Source organism: Microcaecilia unicolor, chromosome 9 (genome assembly GCF_901765095.1).
Source record: "Microcaecilia unicolor chromosome 9, aMicUni1.1, whole genome shotgun sequence".
Lineage (NCBI taxonomy): Eukaryota > Metazoa > Chordata > Amphibia > Gymnophiona > Siphonopidae > Microcaecilia > Microcaecilia unicolor.
The window spans coordinates 225654176-225678321 of record NC_044039.1 but is presented as its reverse complement, the minus strand read 5'-3'; the positions used below and the strand labels follow the sequence as shown (position 1 = coordinate 225678321).

The following is a 24146-nucleotide window of genomic DNA, read 5'->3' as shown; positions in this document are numbered from 1 at the left end:
ACAGGGGGGATGCGCCCCATCCTAGACCTGAGAGGCCTGAACAAGTATCTGGTGCGGGAAAAGTTCAGGATGCTTTCCTTGGGCACTTTTCTTCCCATGATTCAGAAAGACGATTGGCTATGTTCCCTGGATTTAAAGGATGCTTATACTCACATCCCGATACTGCCAGCTCACAGACAGTATCTCCGATTCCATCTGGGGACACGTCACTTTCAGTATTGTGTGCTTCCCTTTGGGCTCGCCTCTGCACCATGGGTGTTCATGAAGTGTCTCGTGGTGGTTACGGCGTACATATGCAAGCTGGGGGTGCACATGTTCCTGTATCTCGACGATTGGCTGGTCAAGAGCACCTCCGAGGCAGGAGCTCTTCGGTCCATGCAGTGCACTATTCAACTTCTGGAGCTGCTGGGGTTTGTGATAAATTACCCGAAGTCCCATCTCCAGCCAGTCCAATCTCTGGAATTCATAGGAGCTCTGCTGAATTCACAGACTGCTCAGGCCTATCTTCCCGAGGCGAGAGCTCAGAATCTTCTATCCCTTGCTTCCCAGACCAGAGCGTCTCAGCAGATCACAGCTCGGCAGATGTTGAGACTCCTGGGCCATATGGCCTCTACAGTCCATGTGACTCCCATGGCTCGTCTTCACATGAGATCAGCTCAATGGACCCTAACTTCCCAGTGGTGCCAAGCCACCGGGAATCTAGAAGATGTCATCCGCCTGTCCATCAGTTGCCGCAATTCGCTGCACTAGTGGACAAGTCGGACCAATTTGACCCTGGGACGCCCATTCCAAATTCCTCAGCCCACAAAAGTGCTGACGGATGCATCTCGCCTGGGGTGGGGAGCTCATGTCGATGGCTTCCACACCCAGGGGGTGTGGTCCCCCCAGGAACAAGATCTTCAGATCAACCTCCTGGAGCTCCGAGCGGTCTGGAACTCACTGAAGGCCTTCAGGGATCGGCTGTCCTACCAAATTATCCAAATTCGGAGAGACAATCAGGTTGCAATGTATTACATCAACAAGCAGGGGGACACCGGATCTCGCCCTCTGTGTCTGGAAGCCGTCAGGATGTGGCGTTGGGCACGCCAGTATGGCATGCTTCTCCAAGCCACATACCTGGCAGGCGTAAACAACAGTCTGGCCGACAGGCTGAGCAGATTCATGCAACCGCACGAGTGGTCGCTCCATTCCAGAGTGGTACGCAAGATCTTCCGAGTGTGGGGCACTCCCTCAGTGGACCTTTTCGCCTCCCAGACCAATCACAAGCTGCCTCAGTTCTGTTCCAGACTTCGGGCACATGGCAGACTGGCGTCGGATGCCTTTCTCCTCCATTGGGGGGCGGGCCTCCTGTACGCTTATCCTCCCATACCTTTGGTGGGGATGACCTTACTGAAGCTCAAGCAAGACCGCGGCACCATGATTCTGATCGCGCCTTTTTGGCCCCGTCAGATCTGGTTCCCTCTTCTTCTGGAGTTGTCCTCCGAAGAACCAGCATTCTTTCCAAGACCACATACCCGCCCTGCTGAACGTCAGTTGCACACATTGGACTGCAAGCGAGCGTTGGCCTTCTATCTGGAGCGGACACAGCCCTACAGACAGTCTGCCCAATTGTTTGTTTCTTTCGACCCCAATAGGAAGGGGGTCGCTGTCGGGAAACGCACCATCTCCAATTGGCTAGCAGATTGCATTTCCTTCACTTACGCCCAGGCTGGGCTGGCTCTTGAGGGTCATGTCACGGCTCATAGTGTTAGAGCCATGGCAGCGTCGGTGGCTCACTTGAAGTCAGCCACTATTGAAGAGATTTGCAAGGCTGCGACGTGGTCATCGGTCCACACATTCACATCACATTACTGCCTCCAGCAGGATACCCGACGCGACAGTCGGTTCGGGCAGTCGGTGCTGCAGAATCTGTTTGGGCTTTGAATCCAACTTCACCCTCCAGGACCCGATTTTATTCTGTTCAGGCTGCACTCTCAGTTAGTTGTTCTTCGTAGGTCAATTTCTGTTATGTCCTCGCCATTGCGAGGTTCAATTGACCTGGTTTCTTGTTTTGAGTGAGCCTGAGAGCTAGGGATACCCCAGTCGTGAGAACAAGCAGCCTGCTTGTCCTTGGAGAAAGCGAATGATACATACCTGTAGTAGGTGTTCTCCGAGGACAGCAGGCTGATTGTTCTCACCTACCCTCCCTCCTCCCCTTTGGAGTTGCGTTTTTTCCTCAATTCTTTGGTTGTCATTCAACTGTGCGGGAACGGTCGCGCACGGGCGGGAAGACGGCCGCGCATGCCGTGTGCGAGACCTCCCGCGAGATTTTTACTTCGGTTTGAGGGGCTGCCGTGGACATCAACCCAGTCGTGAGAACAATCAGCCTGCTGCCCTCGTAGAACACCTGCTACAGGTATGTATCATTCGCTTTCTTTTCATTTGAGTCAGGCTCACCCTTATCTTTACGACACCAGGACTATCGGCCTGGGCAGCCTAGTTTTCTTTAGCAATCCAGTCCAGGTAGGCTCTTGGAACTCCTGACTTCATCAGTTTGAGATCCTCTGGATTTCTACTGGTGACGGGCGCGCACAGTACTGTCTTTTCTGCATACGGTGGTTTTTGCCGTCCATCCCTTTCCACCTTTTTCTCTTCCCGCTTCGTGGATGTTCACCATATACTCCTATACTATTTGGAAGTGACCAGTGAGTTCCGTTGGTCGACTCTTTACTTCTTGCTTTGCTCAGGACCATAGGAAGGTACCCTAAGAAGGCTCGCCATTTTTAGATTGGCAGATGTGGACATAGCGGTTTTGATGTCAGGAGGAGCAGACCTTTTGAAGAATAGGCATCAGTGTGAAGCTATAGAGCTGTTTCGCGTGCCATTTTATTCAAAATCCTTTTAGGGGAGGAGCTGCTCCCCTTGCACCCCACCTAGCTACATCTCTGCATAGTGGGGCAGTGCCTGGGATGACCCACTGAGCAGAAATGACTTCCTACATTGCCTTATGCACTGCTAAAGACTGTAGCGGTCTTCTAGTGCTCACCATTTTAAGTTTAGCAGATGTAGTGGTGGCAGGATCAGAAGCAGATATATTCAGAACCTGGAGAGCCTTAGGTTGATAGGAAGGTGGCGACTCCTTACGAAACACCTACACTGCAGTAGGATCATCAGATTCCTGACCTGCTGAGCAGAAACGCCTCCCGGCATACCCTCATGTTGTCGTCTGGCTGGTCTCAAGAAAGGGAATTTGGCTTCAAGTTCTGCAGTGGCTGTTGTCTGAGAGAGTGGCAGTGCTTTCTTCAAGAGCGCAGTTGACTTCCTTTTCCGTGTCCCATCTGGCTTTCGTGGCTGCCCTTTGCAGTTCGGCCACTTGGTCCTCTGTCCTTCCATGGATGGCTTTTACAGATCCCCCACTTGATCTGCTGTCCTTCCATTGCCAGGTTTTTCAGGCTTGGCGTGGCAGCGCATGTAACAGTGGCCTGTGGATTATTGCTCCAGTACCCCGCCCCACTTGAGGACTGCTTTGGTACATCCCACAAGTCTCTGGATTGGTCTGTGGGATGCTGTGGAAGGTAAAATTAGTTCTTACCTGATAATTTTCTTTCCTTTAGTCCCAACAGATCAATCCAGAGGCCTGCCCTTTGTTGTTCTGGGTTGAGTGTTTTCTTCTAGTTGCCTCAGTTTCATCAAATTCCTTAATTTGATTTTTGGCTAAAAAAAAAAAAGGCAAAACAAAACAAATCTAAACATAAAGGAAACCTCCTGTTACCCTCCCTCAGGAGCGGTTGAGGAGCTTACATGGGCTTTATGCAGGCAGGAGAGGACTTCTTCTTTCTTCCACTGCTTTTGTATCAACAATACTGAAGTTAAGGTGACTGCACATGACCACATATAGTAAACCTCTGAAGTTCTCTCTATCTCCACCTGCTGGTAGAGGGACATAACTCACAAGTCTCTGGATTGATCTGTTGGGACTAATGGAAAGAAAATTATCAGGTAAGAACTAATTTTACCTTGTGTGTTTCCAGACCCAAACCCCAGGCGGGCTTTATTCATATAGTTGGAGGTCATTGCCCAGATGGCAGTTAACCTTGCTTATGAATCTTTGTTAACACATGTTTTTTAACTTAAGCCCCATTATTCTCAATGCAACCCATTAGCTAACTTTATAATACAGATCAGTAAATTGAGTTTACAAAGAGCATTACTGGGAGAAGCAGGATTTGAGCCCTGGCTTCCCTTGTTCTCACCCAGCTGGTCAACCAGTAGGCAGCTTCTCCATTCTGAATCTGGTGCATCTAATTGTAAGTTTTCTGTAAGGCAACATTTTTGTGTTTCTGGAGTTTAGTTCAAGAATTATGTTTTATTGTAAGCTGCTTAGTACTGTAGATTTGTAGCACATAAAAATTAAAATATATATATATATTTGTTTTATGATTGTAGCTAATTTTTACATTTCTTGTTAGCCATCAGTAAAACCTGCTGAAGATCCAGATGAGGAGCAGCGACTAAAGCAACTGCAGGTGGCAGCAGCACAGTGGCAGCAGCATCAGCAGCACAGAGTGGGCTACCAGTACCATACAATAATGCAGAAGCATACATGTTTACAGCAACTCTTGCAACAGTACCAGCAAATCAGACAACAGTCTCTCAACCTACAGGTCAGTCACTAAGAAAGAATACAGCCAACAATAAAGACAGTTAGTAGCAGTAGTGGTAATCTGCTGAAAACATGATTAGATCATAAGCGCTAAACCATGATGAGAGGGAAAGATAACACCACTGAAAAACAGAATGTTATGATTATTCTCCAGAAAGATTCTCGCCCTGAGCAACAGTAACTGTTGATCAGTCTCTCGTACCCTTGAGAAGCTTTGCACCATTTTTCGATAAAGAACTGTTCTCACTCTGATGTTTGAGGGCTTCCTTGTGAACATTTCAGTAGGGTTTAGGTTGGGATTTAGACTTGACCAATCTCAAACACAAAATAGTCTTCAGGCCTTTCTGTTGTAAATTTATTGGAATGTTTGAGGCCATTGTCTTGCTTAGCTTAAGGACTAAAGTCCTGAAATATTTTCTCTAAAAGTTTCTACTTTAAAGCAGAATTTGTGATTCCATCAATGATGGCAACTGTCTGGGTTTTGATATAGCAAAGCAGCCCTACACCGCGATACCCTCAGCACCATGCTCTGCTTCTCTAGAAAGATATATTTGGTTTGTACTTTTTATTTATAAATTTTATATCAGATACAAGCAAATAATTATTATTGTGACTGAAAAGTACAATTTTTAACTTCTCTGTCCAGAAAATGATGTTTCAGAAGTTTTATAGTCATCCAGATGCTCTTTTGAAAACCTGAGGTATTCAGCAGTGTTTATTTTTTGAGAGCAGTTTCTACCTATTAGCTATGCTCCCATGAAGCCTCCCTGAAGGTTACACATGAACCCTCACATCAGCTGTTGTAATGAGAGATCTACAGTTCCTTAGCATCAGCAGCAGATGAATCCAGAAACTGGTGGATTGTATCCACCTACTAGCAGGTGGAGATAGAGAATTCTGAAAGCAGTGACAGTGGACGCCCAGCTCCTTGTCTCCTTGGTATCTCTCTATCTCCAGCAGGTGGTGGATGGATTCCTCCCAGCTCCTGGATTCTTGGGGAGCTCCTGTGCTGTTTGGCCAGTTTAGCGTGGGGGCGTCTGGCTAAGGGTGCCAACCTTGAGGACATACTTGTGCTGCAGGTCCATGTCCTATGCCGTTCTTCCCCCATCTCTCTGTTGTCTTCCTTTCCTGGTTGCTTTAAAAAAAAAAAAAAAAAAAGATTCTTCCCTCTCCTCACAACTTTGCAGCTGTCAGCCGGTTAAAAAACAAAACAAGGAGAAACGTAGAATTTTTTTGTTTGTAGCTCTGGTTGAGATGTCTGCCTGTTTAGAGTTTCTGCCGGGCTGTGTGGAGGGTGGGAGGCGCCGTTTGGGCTCCCTCAGAGTGTGACCGCCGCTTGTTTGTACTCCTTCCTGAGCTGGTGAGTACTTTCACTTCTTTTTTCACTGGGTGGTGCGGCAGTGCTGGCGGGCTTGCGATCTTGTCAATGGCAGCGGAGACAGTTGCTCTGCAGCGGGGGGCCTGTGTGACGCACTGTTCAGACTCCGTTTCAGCGGTAGCAGAGCCTGTGGAGATGGTGAGTGAATCTTCCCGCGCTTTAGATCTTGTGGCCCGCGTTCCTGTGGCGGTTGCTGATGTGCCTTTGGAGCCTGTGCCGCCTTCTTCCCCTGAGCCTTCCTGCCTTCCAGGTTCGGCGGGTGTAGGGGTCAGCAACTCTGGGGCGAATTTGGGTACTTCTTTTGGGGGTCGTCTGCCTTCTAGTGCTGAGATGGATTTCTCTCCAGACTTTATTCTGTTGCTTCATCAAGCTTATCTGCTGAAGAAAAGGCTGTCGGTGGGGTCTCCTTCCTTTCCTCGGGTCTCTTCAGAAGGCAGAGACAATCTTCCTATTCAGGGTGATTATGCAGATTCTTTGCCTGATGGAGGGTCTGCTGCTCCTGTGTCTTCTGCTCCTTCAATTTTGCTGGGGTGTGGTGACTGCTACACCTTCTAAGCTCTAGGACTTTGAGGAGGGGGAGCCTCTGCTGGCAGAGCAGGATAATCCGACAGCAGTGCGGATTTTTCATCGTGAAGAGCTACCTACTCTAAATTTCTGAAGTTTTAGCGGCTGTGAATATTTCAGATCCTGAGGAACTTTCTGTGATATCTGTTAATCTGAAAATGGCTAGTACGAGAAAACCATCTAGAGCTTTCCCTATGCATGAGTCTAATCAGGAACTAATTTCTGCACAGTGGTCTGACCCTGAAAGTACTTTTAAAGTGACTAGGGCCATGGCCCGTCTCTATTCGGTGGCTCCTGCTACCTTAGAGACCTTTTCCTTGCCTAAGCTGGACGCTTTGGTAACGGCGGTTACTAAGAAGACTACTCTTCCAGTAGAGGGCGGTGTCGCCCTTAAAGATATGCAAGACAGACAGATGAGGGGGGGAGGGATTTGGGAAAGGAAGTAGGTGAGATTATCCTGTTTATAATATAAAAAAAAAAAAAAAAGAAGTTTGAAGTAGTATAAGGTATGGTTTCAGCATGGTTCTGATGTACAAGGGAGTGTTTGTGTGGCACTCTACCTTGGATTTAGTAAATGTGTGGAATATTATACTATTTTCATTGTTATTTGTTTTGTATTTGGATGCCTATGCAATGTTGTGCTTATTCATGCTTAATAAAGACTTCTATAAATTAAAAAAAAAAAAAAGATATGCAAGACAGGTGTCTTGAAGCCTCACTTAAGCGTTCCTTTGAAGTGGCCGCTTTGGCCTTACAAGCTTTTCTTTGTAGTTCCTATTCGGCCAGAGCTTGTCTTTCCTGGTTTCAAGAGAGAATGGAGCAAGAACAAGATTCAGCATCGGGATCCATAGTGGATACTCCTATGGAGTTGGCTCTCACCTATTTAGCGGACGCCCTCTGTGATTTAGTCAGAGCTTCGGCTAAGCAGATGGCTTTGGCAGTTTCAGCACGACGTTTACTTTGGTTGCGCCATTGGGTTTCCAAACAGCATCTCATGAGGCTTCCCTTTCATGGGAAATTGCTCTTCGGCGAAGAGCTGGAAAAGATTAAGGATTTGGGAGATTCTAAGTCCCAGCATCTTCCAGAAGACAAGCCTAGATCCGGTTCTAAGTTGGATCCTTCTAGACCTCACTTTCGTGAGGTTTGCCATTATTGGCCGTGATTCTTCCTTTCAGTGTTCCAGATTTCTGCAGAAATCTGCCTTTCAGAGCGACAAGAGTTCGCCAGGATCTCCAAACAGGTCTCAGGCTTCAAACCATTCTGCCCAACGATGGGGTGCAGGTCCATTCCTCGGCTCATTTGATAGGGGATTGTTTGTCTCTCTATCACGAGGTGTGTACCACTATTACATCAGACCAGTGGGTCTTGGATCTCATCAAAGACGGCTACAAGTTAGAGTTTGCCTTTCCCTTCGGAGACCGAATTTTGGAGCCACAACAACCAGGAAGCAGGCCGTTCTAGCTATGCTGCAGGTGTTGTTGGAGCTGGGGGCAGTGGTGCCTGTTCCTCGGGTCGAGTGGCACTCTGGCCGTTATTCAATCTACTTTGTCGTTCCTCGAAAAGGGGGTTCTTTCCAACCTATTCTAGACCTTAGGAAAGTGAACGAGTTCCTTCGAGTTTGTCACTTCCGCATGGAGATGGTGTGATCTGTAATCACTTCAGTTCAGTCAGGACAGTTTCTCACGGCGTTGGATCTCAAAGAGGCCTGTTTGCACATTCCCATTTGGCCTCCACATCAGCGGTATCTTTGATTTGCCCTTTTGGGTTGTCACTTCTAATTTTGCGTGCTTCCCTTTGGCCTCTCCACGGCCCCTCATACCTTTTCCAAGGTAATGGTGGTGGTGGCGGCATCCCTCCGAAAAGAGGGAATCAAGGTTCATCCATATCTTGACGATTGGTTGATTCGGGAGGATTCGGCCCAGGAAAGAATGACGACCACCTCTTGAGTCCTGGAGTTCCTGCAGTCCCTCGGCTGGGTGATCAATTCTTCCAAAAGCCGCTTGGTTCCCTCCCAAACTTTGGAATATCTGGGAGTTCTGTTCTATACGGCTCAGGGCCGGGTCTTCTTGCCAGGTTTGCAACCTGTTGTGTTCCCCTCATCCTCGGGCCTGGGATCATGTTAAGGTCCTGGGATCAAGGACAGCCACTCTGGAAGTTGTTCTGTGGGCGAGGGCTCTCATGTGTCCCCTCCAATGCGCCTTATTGAGTCTTTGGTTCGCCGGTATCCCAAGATTATTGTTGTCGACTGGCGTGGCTTCTGATTGCAAGAGACAGCATGGCCTGGTGGCTTTGTGCCAACAGCCTTCGGAAGGGAATGCCGTTGACGTCCCCTCGCTGGGTGATAGTAGTGACAGATGCCAGTCTCTCGGGATAGGGAGCCCATTGTCTTCACTGAGTGACTCAGGGACAGTGGTCCATCAACAGGTTGGAGTTGAGGGCGGTCAGGCTCGCGCTCCAGACTTTTCAGGATCTGCTGGAGGGTCAAGCGGTTTGAGTTCTCTCAGACAACACTTCGGCGGTGGCTTACATCAGTCACCAGGACTCAGAGCATGGCCTTGGCTTTGGAGGTGACTGATCTTCATTGGGCTGAGACTCACCTCTGCCTTTCAGTGGCTTACATCGCCGGTCAGAGCAACGTGCAAGCCGACTTTCTCAATCATCATCTCTTGGATTTGGCAGAGTGGGAACTGGCGACAGAGTCCTTCAACCTGTCAGCGATGGGACACTCCAGTGATGGACCTGATGGCGACCAAGCAGTACACGAAAGTTTGGAATTTTTTCAGCAGAAGGTGGGAGGCAGAGTCTGCGGGTCTAGATGCGCTGTTGCATCCTTGGCCGAGGGTCGGTCTTCTCTATTCCTTCTCACCTTGGCATCTAATCGGACGTCTGCTGTATCGGATCAGGTTTCATCGGGGCCTTGTCGTGCTCGGAGCTCTGGACTGGCCACGGAGACCATGGTATGCGGATCTAGTGCAGCTACTTGTGGAGCCTTCTCTGCGGCTTCCAGTCTTTCCCAACCTACTTCATCAGGGCCCAGATCAGATGGAGGACGTTTCCCGCTTTGGTCTTACAGCTTGGATCTTGAGATAGCGAGACTGAGGAAGAAGGGCTATGACGATTCAGTGATTGCCACTTTGCTTCGAGCTCGCAGACGTTCCATGACTACGTCTTATGCAAGGGTGTGGCGTACGTTTGAGGCGTGATGTGCCTAGCGTGCTTAGTCCCCCTTTTAAGGCCCCTGTTTCCCAGATTTTGGCCTTTCTGCAGGATGGTCTTCAAAGAGGGTTGTCATAACTCTCTTCGGGTGCAAGCCACGGCTGTTGCCTGTTTCCGTGGGCGTCTAGATGGTGCTTCTGTCGCGGCTCATTCAGATGTGGCACGTTTTTTGTTGTTTTTTAAAATTTTTTATTTATCATTTTACTTAATTACATTCACATTTATCACATAAATGTAAGGAAATACAGAAATTAATATAAAGGAAAAAGAAAACATTTTCTCTCATCAATATTATAATAATTGTCCACAATTGGGGGATCCAAGATCAGGAAAACAATTTCAAAGAAAATAAGAAAAACACAAAATGGTTAATCTTACAATTCATATTTTGAGGGAGGAAGGTTAATCGGTAATTGCAGCCGGTACAGTGGTAACTAAAGGAAGTTGCTGCAGAGGGTTCTTCATCTGTTCTTTTAACTCCACAAACTCCTGTAATTTCCTGGGTTCAACAAATAAGTAATAAGGAGATAAAACACTTACAAGGGAATCGCTCTAGGAAGGTCCCACCTAGGGCAATGATTCTTGGCTTAAAAGCCAAGAATTCACACCTCCCAGTCTGCGATTCCCTTGATAAGTCAGGAAATATATTATCTTTGAACCCAAAAAACTATCAACCCTGTATCGGAAATACAATTTCAAAATATTGTTCCTATCTAAATCAAAGACGAAAGTCACTAATAATATAACTCTCTCTATATATAGGATATTTTAGGAAAATTTATCATTCAAGTTATTTTTCCTTAATTGGTTCTCCAGAAATTCCAATTTTTTTTTACAAGAAACATGACTGTCCTTCATTACCAGATTAACTGATTTTCGTAGAGAAACCATTTCTGTAATCAAAGTCTCCATTTTTATATCTTGGACTTCCACTTTGTTAGATAAATATTGATATAATCACATATTTATTCCTGAAAAATTTTTGACATCTGAAGAAGAGAGTTATTCACTCTCTGCAGCACTTCCCATAGCGCGTCCATTATAACATTTTTGGCTTCACCGTCCAATTTCTCCACAGAAACTGCTCCAGATATCTTCGGGAGGAAGAGCTCACTCTCCAATCCTCCAGTTGGTTTATTATCCGGAGTCCTTTCAACTATCGCCCCATCTCCCTCCTCCCTTTCCTATCCAAGATACTGCCGTTGCCTTGACTTTCTTTCATCTCAAGCTAGTCTTGATCCACTTCAATCTGGCTTTTGCCCCCTTCATTCAACTGAAACAGCGCTTGCTAAAGTCTCCAATGATCTGTTCCTGGCCAGATCCAAAGGTCTCTATTCTATCCTCATCCTTCTCGATCTATCTGCTGCTTTTGACACTGTTGATCACAGCCTACTCCTTGATACGCTGTCCTCACTTGGATTTCAGGACTCTGTTCTTTCCTGGTTTTCTTCTTCTCTCTCCCAGCGTACCTTTAGTGTATACTCTAGTGGATCCTCCTCTACTTCTATCCCACTGTGAGTTGGTGTACCTCAGGGATCTGTCCTGGGACCTCTTCTTTTCTCCATCTATACTTCTTCCCTTGGTACTCTGATCTCATCCCATGATTTTCAGTATCATCTTTACGCTGATGACTCCCAGATCTACCTCTCCACACCAGAAATCTCAGCCGAAATCCAGGCCAAAATATCAGCCTGCCTGTCTGACATTGCTGCCTGGATGTCTCAGCGCCATCTGAACCTAAACATGACCAAGACTGAGCTTCTCATCTTTTCCCCCTAAACCAACCTCTCCTCCTCCCCCATTCTCTATTTCTGTGGATAACACTCTCATCCTTCCTGTCTCATCAGCTCGTAACCTTGGGGTCATCTTCGACTCCTCCCTCTCCTTCTCTGCACATATTCAGCAGACTGCTAAAACCTGTCGTTTCTTTCTCTATAATATCCGCAAAATTCACCCTTTCCTTTCTGAGCACACTACCAGAACCCTCATCCACACTCTTATCACCTCTCGCTTAGACTATTGTAACTTGCTTCTCACAGGTCTCCCACTTAGCCATCTCTCTCCTTTTCAATCTGTTCAAAATTCTGCTGCACGACTAATATTCCGCCAGTGTCGTTATGCGCATATTAGCCCCCTCCTCAAGTCACTTCACTGGCTCCCTATCCGTTTCCGCATACAGTTCAAACTCCTCTTATTGACTTATAGGTGCGTTCCCTCTGCAGCTCCTCAGTACCTCTCCACTCTCATCTCTCCCTACACTCCTCCCCAGGAACTCCGTTCACTGGGTAAATCTCTCTTATCTGCACCCTTCTCCTCCACCGCTATCTCTATACTGCGTTCCTTTTATCTTGCTGCACCATATGCCTGGAATAGACTTCCTGAGCCGGTATGTCAAGCTCCATCTCTGGCTGTCTTCAAATCTAAGCTAAAAGCCCACCTTTTTGATGCAGCTTTTAACTCCTAACCCTTATTCACTTGTTCAGAACCCTTATTTTATCATCCTCACTTTAATATTCCCTTATCTCTTATTTGTCCTGTTTGTCTGTCCTGATTAGGTTGTAAGCTCTGTAGATCAGGGACTGTCTCCTCATGTTCAAGTGTACAGCGCTGCATACGTCTAGTAGCGCTATAGAAATGATAAGTAGTAGTAGTAATTTGCTTTGTGTAATTTAATTATTATATGAAGTTCCATTTTGAATTGGTCTATATGTAACCATTATTGTTAAATTTACATACTTTATTTTGCAATAATGTGATCTTGATAGCAGAAATGCATGTATCATGACTCTTAAATTGAGCCTATCCCGTAAAGGGTGCATTATGCATACAATATGAAGCTTAAGAAAAGTTTTATTAACAGTAGTTATAAGTGCTTTCATATTGCTTTTTATTCTTGAATAATGTCCAGGTTTCTTTCCTGCATTTTTGATAACAAAGTTGTGCCATTCAGCATGAAAGTTAAATTTGGATCTGATGTTAATCTCCTTATTCACAGTGCTTCTATCTTTGTTCAGTCTCATCCACTGGTTAGTTGCCTTTAAACAGGAATTAAAAATGTTGTTATGACTATTAACTTGCACCCTGCTAAACAGAACCAACTTTCGATTGATCTAAATAGCTGGCATTATTAGTGAATTTCCAAGGTCCCTTATGGCAGAATTGGTTGTTTCCTTCCATGATATTGGTTTTGATTTTTAAAGTTAGACTGCATTTTTAAAGAAAAATCCAATGCTCGCTCTTCTTCAGCTATTGTTGCTTCTTAATGACTGATAATGATGTCTTTCTCAGCAGACAACATCGGTGGACATGCAGTTACAACACTATCAAATGCAGCAACAGCAATTCCTGCCACTTTATCAACAGTGGGAAAGTGAACTTAAACAGTGGCAAGAGCTGATTGAGAGCTATCCACATAAGGAACAGTTCCAAGAGTATGAGAAGCAATGGAAGACTTGGCAGGAGCAAATGAAATCTACTCAGTCCCACTTGCAAGAGAAAGTGAGCTCATTGTGCAGCATGCAGCACCAGTATATGAGCAGCCCCTATATTGGGGGCATGACAGTTATGCCTCCATTTATCCCATACTCATCACCATCTGTAATGCCTCCACCAATTCCTCCAGCACTATCTACAGCTGCTCCCCCATCTGTAACTCCAGATGCTGCTTTATCTCCTGTTACCACAGCTGCACCTGTAGCTATTCCTCCAGTTACTTCACCAGTTTTATTTTCTGTTGCACCTTCTGTCCCTCTGACTACCAATACAAAAGAATTACAGTCAACTGAGACAGCCACAGTACCATCAGTTCCCATCTCTGTTGGTTCTGTACAAAAAACTTTGAATTCCTCTGAAATCTCACCATTATCTCTGCAAGGAAGTGCAACACCTAATCTTAAACAGGGTTCAGTCCCACAGACTGAACACGTCAAACCTCTTGTGACTATTGAACATAGACCCGCAGAATCAAAACTCTTCAAGAACAATAAATTCTCCATGCCTTCAGCTGCTCCTCATGCTTCTACCACTGAGGCTCCAGCAGGAAAAGTACCTGAACCATCCTTGCAGAATGGTGGGGGCTCTTCCATGGAGGAACCAGGAAGTTCCAGGTATAGTGACTTTGGTTTTTATTACCTGTAAACAGTGGATGACAGAAATGAGAGCAGTAGTTCTGAACTACAGTCCTCATTGTACCAAAATAACTTTGCTTTTACTGTGTCTTTTACGAGTACAAGTTATTTTAATATTATTAGGTACATTCCGTGCTTTATAATTGTATAATAGGGGACATTCTCTACTCCCTAGAGCATAGAATCTAGTCAAGAACACAAAAGGACATAAATACTTTTGGAATTTTATGAATGAAGCAAATAGGGCAGCCCAACCACTACATAAGACTAGATGGTTGCCTAGGAAAGCTGCTTTGGGGGGCAGTAAAGAGCAGCTCCAGGCAAAGCAGAACCATAGATCCCTTCCACACAAACAGGAATTGTGGACAGTTGTCAACCCATTTACCTGGTAAATGACTTGGAAACTGCCCTTATTATGTCTTAGGGGGGTGGTGGTGGGGGGATCAAGTTAGGAGCCTGAAAGTTAATAGAGCTAGAGGAAGATTGAGGATAAGGCTGAAGGTTTACCTAGGATGCCCAGTCAGCACCTGATTTCAATAAAGTCCAACTCTGACTTCTTTGTTGTGGTTGAGGCAGCCATGTAGAAAATAAGAGCGTAAAGGTCATAGGTTTTCAACTCAGTACTCGGGGCACACCCAGCCAGTCAGGGTTTTTAGAATATCCCCATTGAATTCAGTGGGGATATCCTGAAAACTCTTAGTGGCTGAGTGTGATTCGAGGACTGGGTTGAAAACCTCTGGTACATAGGATCTCCAATACAGCTCCTAGTATAGATCCATGACTCCTTGGATTTCTTGTACAAGAAGGTGTTCCAGAGGGTGATGCTATTTGCCTGTGGATATTCGGGCACAGTTCACTCAGTTTTATTAATCTCTATATAGTAGAGGGGAAAGAGCAGAAGTTTCAATGATTCAAGAATTTCTGCAAGGGCTCGATTTGCCAGAATTGTCTAGCGAGGAATGTGTTGAAATGGAGGCTTCTTTCTGATTGGAGGAACTTGTGGGGGTTATAAAGGGGCTTAAGGGTGGCAAAGCTCCAGGTTTGAACGGTTTGTCAGCAAAATTCATTAAAATATTCATGGAGGAGGTGGGTCCGCTCCTGGTATGGGTCGGGAACACCTGCTTTGATGGCTAGTCACTCCCAGGAAGTATGCATGAAGCAGGGATATCAGTTCTTTTCAAACTGGGACGTGATCCGGCGCTTTGCAGTTCCTACTGCTCATTCTCCCTGCTGAATTTGAATATTAAAATCTTGTCCATGGTCTTGGCTGACTGGCTGGGGCAGGTGCTTCCCCAGTTGATCCATACGGATCAGTTGGGCTTTGTAGCACGCAGGCCAAGTGGCAGATAGCATCCGACGTACACTACATATATTATGGGAAGCACAACAGAGAGGAGTCCCAGTAACCTTTTTAAGTACAGATGCTGAGAAAGCGTTGGATAGGGTTGAATGGCCCTATCTGTGGCACGTACTGCAGCATATGGGGTTTGGTCAGGGTTTCTTAGGATGATTACGTCGTTTATATGAGAAACCGGTAGCAAGGCTTAAAATCAATGGGGGCTATTTTAATGCTTTCTCAATTGAGAGGGGTACCCGACAGGGATGGCCGCGCTCTTTTGCTTTTCACTCTTTTTATTGAGCCTCTGGCCCAAAGAATTCGCTCTTTGATGGATATTAAAGGTGTCCGAGTTGGAGACATGGAACACAAATTGATGCACTTTGCTGATGATCTTTTGTTTTATGTGCGGGCTCCTAGACTTGCGTACCAGTGCTTATGCATGAACTGGATAACTTTGGTAGAATCTCAGGCTTCAAAATAAATTATGATAAATCAGAAATAATGGGTGTTTCTATCACACAGCAGGAGTGGGACTCCCTGATTTGGGCTTTCCCTTTTTGATATGCTCATGTATGTTTCACTTATCTAGGTGTCCAAATCCCTAGAGATATCTCTGAGCTGTTTTCTTTGAACTATATCCGTTTGTTCAGGCAGCCTCGTATGGACTTGACAGGATAGATGGTTGTCTTGGGGGGGGGGCGTATTGTAGCTATCAGGATGAATATTTTACCCAGGTTGTTCTTGTTTCAGACTCTGCCACTCTTAGTTCCCAAGGTTGAGCTGGTGAGGCTCCAGCAGGACCTATCGGGGTTTCTCTGGGGAGGGTACGTCTCACGACTAAATAGAAGGGTGATGTGGAGTGCGGTGGACCTTGGGGGACGAGGTGTACCCAATCTACAATGGTGGTACTGGGCAGCCCAGTTGAAGCTTATCTCGGCTTTGACCCAAGACTGGGCGACTGTTGCAGCACTTATGGAACAGGCATATGTACGGGACTATACTTTAGGGGCTGTTTTGTGGACCTCTCTCTCCTCCAGGGCCTATGCTGAGCTATAATCCATTTGTTCATCATTTGCTAACATTGTGGAGTTCTCTTAAACCTGAACTACGGGACTCTAAGGCACCCTCCTCGTATGCTCATATTTGTCTAGAACCGGGGTTTCTGGTTGGATTTAGGCATTCTGTATTTGTACATTGGGTATCTCAGGGGCCGGTCCGTTTTGGGGACTTTCTAGAGGTGGGTGAGCTGCGCCCCTTTGCAGAGCTTAAGGAGAAATATGATGTATCTAGTTCTTATGGGTTTTTTTTTTCTGTGGGCAAGTTAAACATATATGCCAACAAGGGTGGTTGAGAGATGACCCAGATGATAGTGAACATTTAGAAAATTTATGGGGGTCATTGTGGAAACTTTGGGGAACTATTTCCATTCTTTATAGATTTATTAGGGGTACAGGTTTTTCAAAATATATGACTCAGTGGGAGCATGATCTTAATGTTGATTTTGCTAGGAGTCAATGGAAAGCAATATGTTTAGAAGTTAAAAAAGCTTCAGTGTGTGTGCTTTTGAAAGAAAATGCATATAAAGTATTAACACGATGGTACTATACTCCTGTGAAACTTCATGCTATGTTTCCCACAGTTTCCACACAAGATGGTGTTGGTACATTTTTACATATCTGGTGGTCCTGTGACCAGATACAACCCTTTTGGGAGAAGGTCATGACTAAGATTGCCACCCATGCAGGCTGCCATTTTCCTTGCGACCAAAAGTGGTGTCTCTTGGGATTGGGTAATAGGCGGGATCTAAAGTGGCAACGTTGTCTTAAGAGAATGTGTTTGACAGCTGTTAAAAGTGTTATTGCAGCACACTGGAAAAAATCATTGGGACTTACTGAGTTTGATTGGACTTTGAAGCTTTCCTTATTGTCTCTTACAGACAAGAGACTGGGCCACTATGACCCCACTTCAGATCTATGGGCTCATTTTAAAAATTTAACCCAGCATTCTTAAAGGGTTTTGGGGGTGGTGGGAGTGGGAAGGGAGGTTAGGTTACAGTTTTTGGGGATAAGGCATTTTGTGCTTCTGGTTGTACAATTGTTATGGTTTATGTGCATTCTGTGAGTTTGAAGGGTACACTTTTGTAATCTGCATCGGAAACATCAAAAATAATTTTCCTTTTCAATAAAAATTTAATAAAAAAAAAAAGCAGAAACTTTGATAAGGATATTGTGAAGACAGGTTCATTGAGATTCATCAGTACTCAGCATGGAGAACAGAGCTGCAAAGTCTGTGAAAGGAATCAGTAGACCATGAGAAACAACTTGATGTAAAGACATGGATGAGATGATGGTGCAGGGAGGAGGGTTTTAGATTGTTAAGAACTGGGTCTGCCTTTGTCACTGATGGGCAGAATCAACTTATTTAAAATTATAATATTCCCAAGATGGCTTTACATTTTACAAGTTATGCCAATACACTTATTACGAAGAGATGTACGGAAATTGAATAGAATATGTAAGAAATTCTTATGGGGGGGGGGGAGAAAATCAAAGATGCGATTAGAATATCTATATGATGAGGGAGGAAGTGACGTCACGGGAGCGATGGCGGCTTAAACGCTGAGCTCCTGCATGCCCATAGCAAAAACAGAGTGATTCCCTACCGTTCCAAAAAACTAAGGAGCGATTTTTTGATGGTGACGAGCCTCTGATAGAGCAGGCGAGGAGCAAACGGCTCCGGTGCCCCGCCAATAGCAGACTGCAAAGTCCTACTTCGCGTGACGCGGGAGGGTGGCGAAGAGACGGAGAGAGCTGCATCCAGTGGTCCCGTCCTGAGCAGGTGAAAAGAGTGCTGGAGAGTGGACCCATCGTCACGATAGAACAAAAAAAAAAAGTGATGGAGTCCAGCGCTACAGCGCCGAACCTTTCCCAATTCGCATATGCGGGAACCATGAGGCAAAACAATATGGCGGCCAGTGGTGAGGAAAATATAGTAAGGGGGAACGAAAACGCAATCCCTCCACTGAAGATATGTTCCCGACGCCAGACCAAATAAATCAAGAGGAGGAATCCCTTCCAGAGCTACGAACTCTGCTGAATGAAATTCGCTCAGATTTAAAGGCCATGCGAGCTGATCTAGCCAAGATGGGGGCAGATCTCAGAAGCGAAATTAAAGAACTTGGACACAGAGTGGAGGAAACAGAGACTAGGCTGGAAGAGCAGGCAGAGACTGTGGGGGCCCTAGACCGGAGAGTTAATGATATAGACCTGGAGCATGAAGCACTAGTTGATAAGATAGAAGACCTGGAGAACCGCAGTCGGCGGAACAATCTCCGGTTTCGGGGGCTGCCGGAGTCTCCCACTTATCAAGAAACTGAGTCAGTGGTCCAACAGCTAGTATGCGCATTGGTGGCGACTCCCGAATTGCCCCTGGAACCTGAGCAAGTACTATTGGACAGAGCTCATAGAGCCCTTGGGGCTACAAGAAATAACCTTCCCAAAGATATTATCGCCTGTTTTCGCGATTATAAGCTTAAAGAACGAGTTCTCCAAGCAGCGCGCCAAAAACAAGATTTTAGATGGGACACACACAAAATCGAGATCTATCAAGATCTGGCGTCGGCTACGCTGAAGAGGAGAGCAGACTTGAAACCGGTCACCAGGAGACTAAGGGAGATGGGGCTTCAATATAGATGGAGGCACCCGTTTGCTTTGTTATTCTATAAGGATGGGAGACAACATCAGGTGAAAACGATAGCAGAAGCACGAGAACTGTTACCCGAGGATCTACCAGCGTCAACATCCGCAAGTATGGAAGAGAGGTGTTCCCAGACGAACATGAGAAGCTACCCGAAATGGCAGCGAGTAGGCCGCAAGCGCCTCCAGCGCCAGCAATCAGCTGGGCGCCTCACTTGAACACAAGTGCTAAGGGTAATACCAAAGACTGAGTCGTTCAGTAGTTGATGTTGTTAGAGCTATGATTCTGTCTGGGGGAGCATAACATATAAGGGAAGGTGGGAACCTGGAGGATCCACTCAAGTGAGGTGGGGGGACAAACATGTATGGGGAAAGAGCAGAGGGGAATGATATACACTCCATAAGGAGCGGGTGGGGGAATCTAAAGTGGTAATATATAATCAGAAAGTGGCAAAGGGGGGTCACTTCCTCTCTATAAAGCACCGTCTTTGAGATGAAGCGAGTGCTCTGGATTTGGGGAGGGGGGATGGGGGGGGAGGGATGTTTAGAGGGGAGAGTGGGGGGAGGCTGAACCAAAGGGGAGAAGTACATGGATGTACTTATTATGTTAAAATATAATAAAGAAATTAAAAAAAAAAAAGAAGAATATCTATATGATAACTGGGAGCAGGAAGGTTTGGGTTTCCCAAATCTTTGACGGTACAATCAAGCATGTCTACTGAGGCACCTTCGAGATTTGATACTTAATACAGAACAATTTACTCCAGTCAGTTGGGAACAGGCACTATATCGCCCTTGGCATGTAAACTTTCTAATACAGGCCCAATCACAAAGTTTACCGCCAATATGTAAGAAAAGTATTCTGTTTCAATCATTAAGACAGGTCTGGCGCTTTCTTATGACAGTTTGGAATCAAAACCCAAATATTAGCGATCAGCTTACGCTCCCGGGGAATGGAGATTTTCCACCTGGACTGGAGGCTAGGTTAATTAAGAGATGGGCAGACATGGGAATCAGCATAATGGAACACATAGTAAATGAGGAAGGAGGTTTGTATACATTTCAAGACCTACGGCGGAGACTTTCTCTAACTAACAAAGATCACTTTACATACAGACAATTACATTACTATTGGTACAGCTTAGATCAAGAGGCATTGGGCACAAAATTAGGACAAAAACTTAGAGAATTTTTAAAAGGGGATGCACATGGTCACGTTTCCATATCTAGTTTGCACCGGGCCCTGCTGTCGGTCTGTCCGCCCTGAAACTATGGAGCACTCATAGAGGCTTGGAGCAAAGACCTGGGATATGAATTGAAGGGAGTAAATTTTGCAAAATTGATAAAAGATATCCCCAGGCAAATTAGCGGGGCAGAGCTACAGGAGAGCCAGTGTAGGATATTACATAGGGGATACATGGCACAAACACAGGCAGCAAGAGCTGGCTGTGCACCGGATGCTCGGTGTGTAAAGTGTAGATGCGGGAGAAATACACTTCTGCATGCATTTTGGAGTTGTATCAAAGTGAAAATATTCTGGAAAAGGATCCATAATTACCTTGAGACTCTCATAGGCCACAGACTAATTCCCTCATGGAGAGGGGTGTTAATAAACAAAAGGGGAGCCTATGAGCTATCAGACAAGAACATGGATCTATTACTGGGTAAGGCATACGCAGTGGGGAAAAATGTATACTGAGGCATTGGTTGCAAGAGGAACCACTTGCCATCTGGTTTTGGAGGAATAAATTTCCTGAGTTGATGCTATGGGAGAGAGCTCCTCTATGTGTTCCCGCCCTGGCCCATGTTGGGCAGGGTGCTAGACCGGGTGGCAAAGCATCCCGGCAGGGTAATCCTGGTGGGTCCGGATTGGCCCAGACGTCCCTGGTATGCGGACTTGATCAGGCTCTCAGTCGACGATCCTCTGCGGCTGTCAGTGGAGCAGGGCCTGTTACATCAGGGTCCCGTGGTGATGGAGGATCCCTCCCCCTTTGGTCTTACGGCCTGGCTATTGAGCGGCAGCGTCTGAGAAAGAAGGGCTTCTCAGACAAGGTCATCGCCACTATGCTAAGAGCGAGGAAGCGCTCTACTTCTACTGCTTACGCCAGGGTTTGGCGTATCTTTGCAGCGTGGTGTGAAGCAGGCTCACTTTCTCCCTTCACTGCTCCAATTTCTTCAGTGTTGGCGTTCCTGCTAGAAGGTCTGGAGAAAGGCCTGTCGCTCAGTTCCCTTAAAGTCCAGGTAGCGGCTCTGGCTTGCTTCAGGGGCCGCCTGAAGGGTGCTTCCCTGGCTTCGCAGCCAGATGTGGTGCGCTTTCTCAAGGGAGTTAATCACCTGCGCCCTCCTCTGCACTCAGTGGTGCCTGCGTGGAATCTCAACCTGGTGCTAAGAGCATTGCAGAAGCCGCCTTTTGAACCCTTGTCAAGGGCATCTCTGAAAGACCTGACGTGGAAAGCAGTCTTTTTGGTGGCTATCACTTCAGCCAGAAGAGTTTCCGAGCTCCAGGCGCTCTCATGTCGAGAGCCTTTTCTGCAGTTCACTGAGGCAGGAGTGACTATTCGCACAGTGCCTTCCTTTCTGCCCAAGATTGTTTCTCGCTTCCATGTGAATCAGCAGCTCTGTCTCCCTTCCTTTCGTAGGGAGGACTACCCAGAGGAGTACTCTGCTCTTAAATATCTGGATGTGAGGCGAGTCATCATCAGATACTTGGAAGTGACCAGTGATTTCCGGAAATCGGATCATCTGTTTGTCCTGTTTGCAGGTCCTCGTAAGGGTCTGCAGGCTGCTAAGCCTACAGTGGCAAGATGGGTCAAGGAAGCCATTGCAGCGGCTTATGTGGCCGCAAGGAAGGTGCCGCCTATCCAGCTGAAGGCTCACTCCACGAGAGCTCAGGCGGCCTCGATGGCAGAGGCTGGATCCGTCTCCTTGGAAGAGATATGCAAGGCGGCAACTTGGGCTTCGGCTCATACATTTCCAAGCATTACCGTTTGGCGGTGGCTGCACGGGCGGAGGCCCGGTTTGGAGCTTCAGTGTTGAGGTCAGGGATTTCAATGTCCCGCCCTGGGTGAGTACTGCTTCGGTACATCCCACCAGTCTATGGATTGATCAGCTTGATGATATGGAAGGTAAAATTATGTATAATCATACCTGATAATTTTCTTTCCATTAATCATAGCTGATCAATCCATAGCCCCTCCCAGATATCTGTACTGTTTTTATTCTGGTTGCATTTCAGGTTCAAGTTTAGTCTTCAGTTACTTCAGAAAGACTTCGTGTTCAAGTTTTTTCACTTGGATTCTTCAAGAGTTGAGACGAGTTTGTGTTACAGTGAGCTGCTGCATTCCTCTCCCCCCCGTTTTACGGGGCTGGATTGAGACATAAATTCTGCCGGCACTCCCTCCCGCTTCGTGCGGCTGTAGGGCAGCTTTGTACCCCTCCCGCTTCGGCGGTGTTAGGGTCAGTCAGCTCCTCCCGCGGTTGCGGTTGCAGGATAAGCCAGATCCCCCCGCATCGGCGGGTGTGGTGTCCCTCCCCCGCTCCGCGGGGATGAGCTGGACGGATTCCCCTCCCCCACTTGTGTGGGGATGAGCTGGGTTAATTCCCCTCCCCCGTTTCGGCGGTGGTGAGCTGGGCAGAGTGTCCCTTCGTGGGTGTAATTCTCTAAGTGCTGAGTCCTGCGGATGGAGCTTTGATATCGACATACTGAGGAGTTTCCGGCAGCACATGACCACATATAGGGAGGCAAAAGTTTGCTCTCTATCTCCACCTGCTGGTAGATGGACACAAGAGTGGCACGTGGCACCCCAAAGAAAAGAAAAGCCTTTATTTCAATTTGGAACAGTATTTCACATAAAGCAAGAAGTGCAGTGCTCAATAATCTGCCCCTATTATAAGAGGAGCACAGTGCCAAAAGAAGCAAGACCAATATTTTACACTCTGGTAGTAATAGAATGTGCAGAGGTAGAGGTAACTAACCATGATGTGTAGAGAACATTTTATGCGAGTAGGGGGGGAGGGGGCTATAGGAGTGGGAAGGGTAATGTTCAATGCATAATAGAGGGACATGAGTATTATTAGACAGGAGAACAATCCTTTGAAGGAGCACATCAAGCGGACCCGCCAGTAAATACTGTTGGGATAATACACTGAGTAAAACATGAGTAATAAATATTGGAGTTTCATATAAAAGTTTATTGTTAATAGTTATGCAACTGCACAGTAATTATACATGTACACATTATAAATATAGGAGAAGACGAAGAAAGGGATAGGGGTGAAAAGTTTGGAAAACATTAATGATGGACGTTTCAGATTTAGTAATGTGTACTAGACTTCGCTGTTATACGATTTATATTGACTGAGATGGAATTGTATACCATGTGACCTCATCAATAAAAAATTGTTGAAACATAGATTGTTAAGAACTGGGCAGCATTCTGGGGAAGGAGGAGCCTATACCGAAAGGATGGGCTCCACCTTAACCAAGGTTGGACCAGGGTGCTGGAATCGGCATTTAAAAAGGAGATAGAGCAGCTTTTAAACTAGATACTGGGGGAAGGCCAGCAGTAGCTCAAAAGCGCATGGTTCGGAATAAGGTATCTTTATTTAGTGTTTGCGCCCTAGAAACTAATTACATGTAATTAAAACTAATAAAGATGTAATTAAAACTCTAGTGAAAACACTCTTTTTATCCTAATTAGAATAATGACTATAAATGAAGAGTTGTGGAAGGTGTGGGTGGGAATGAAGACTAAGTCCTGCTGTGCCTGTTAAAGGCTATCTGTTAATGCTATGGTTCAAAGTTCAAGTTTTAAAACTAAGAGGAAAAAGGTATATAGACTAGTTGATAAAGTTTGCTTTTTCTTTTATTTTTATTCTGCCTATCAGTGGCCTGCAATTCCTCCTTTAAACCCCGGTCTTTAAGTTCCCAGGGCACAGAGCAGAGTAGTGTTCTCTTGCCAGAGAAATGTTCTCTTCTCTCAGAACTTCTCTGAAATTCCCTTCTCTTGTAGTTTCCCTGCCTTAAGCAATTTGAGAACCCATTTTTCACATATATTACCAATCAATTAGCAACAACAAAATTTTTCCCTCATATAATTTGTTTTCCACAAATATCCATTATTCCAGGAAGGGAATTTGCCATCTGTATAGGAACTGTGACCTGGTGCATTTCAGTTCTTTAAAT

General features: G+C 46.0%; 1 protein-coding gene across 3 annotated transcripts in view; it reads left to right on the top strand.

Annotated features, from left to right (window-relative positions):
• Positions 1 to 24146, top strand: part of YLPM1 (YLP motif containing 1) — a 336188-nt gene that overhangs the window by 59347 nt on the left and 252695 nt on the right. For 2 of the 3 annotated variants that reach the window (XM_030213961.1, XM_030213958.1), the window contains 2 exons: positions 4449 to 4643; positions 13089 to 13906. In XM_030213961.1, coding sequence (XP_030069821.1) covers positions 4449 to 4643; positions 13089 to 13906 — 1013 coding nt within the window. The remainder of the gene's footprint in view (positions 1 to 4448; positions 4644 to 13088; positions 13907 to 24146) is intronic. The other variant, XM_030213959.1, reaches the window with a different exon arrangement.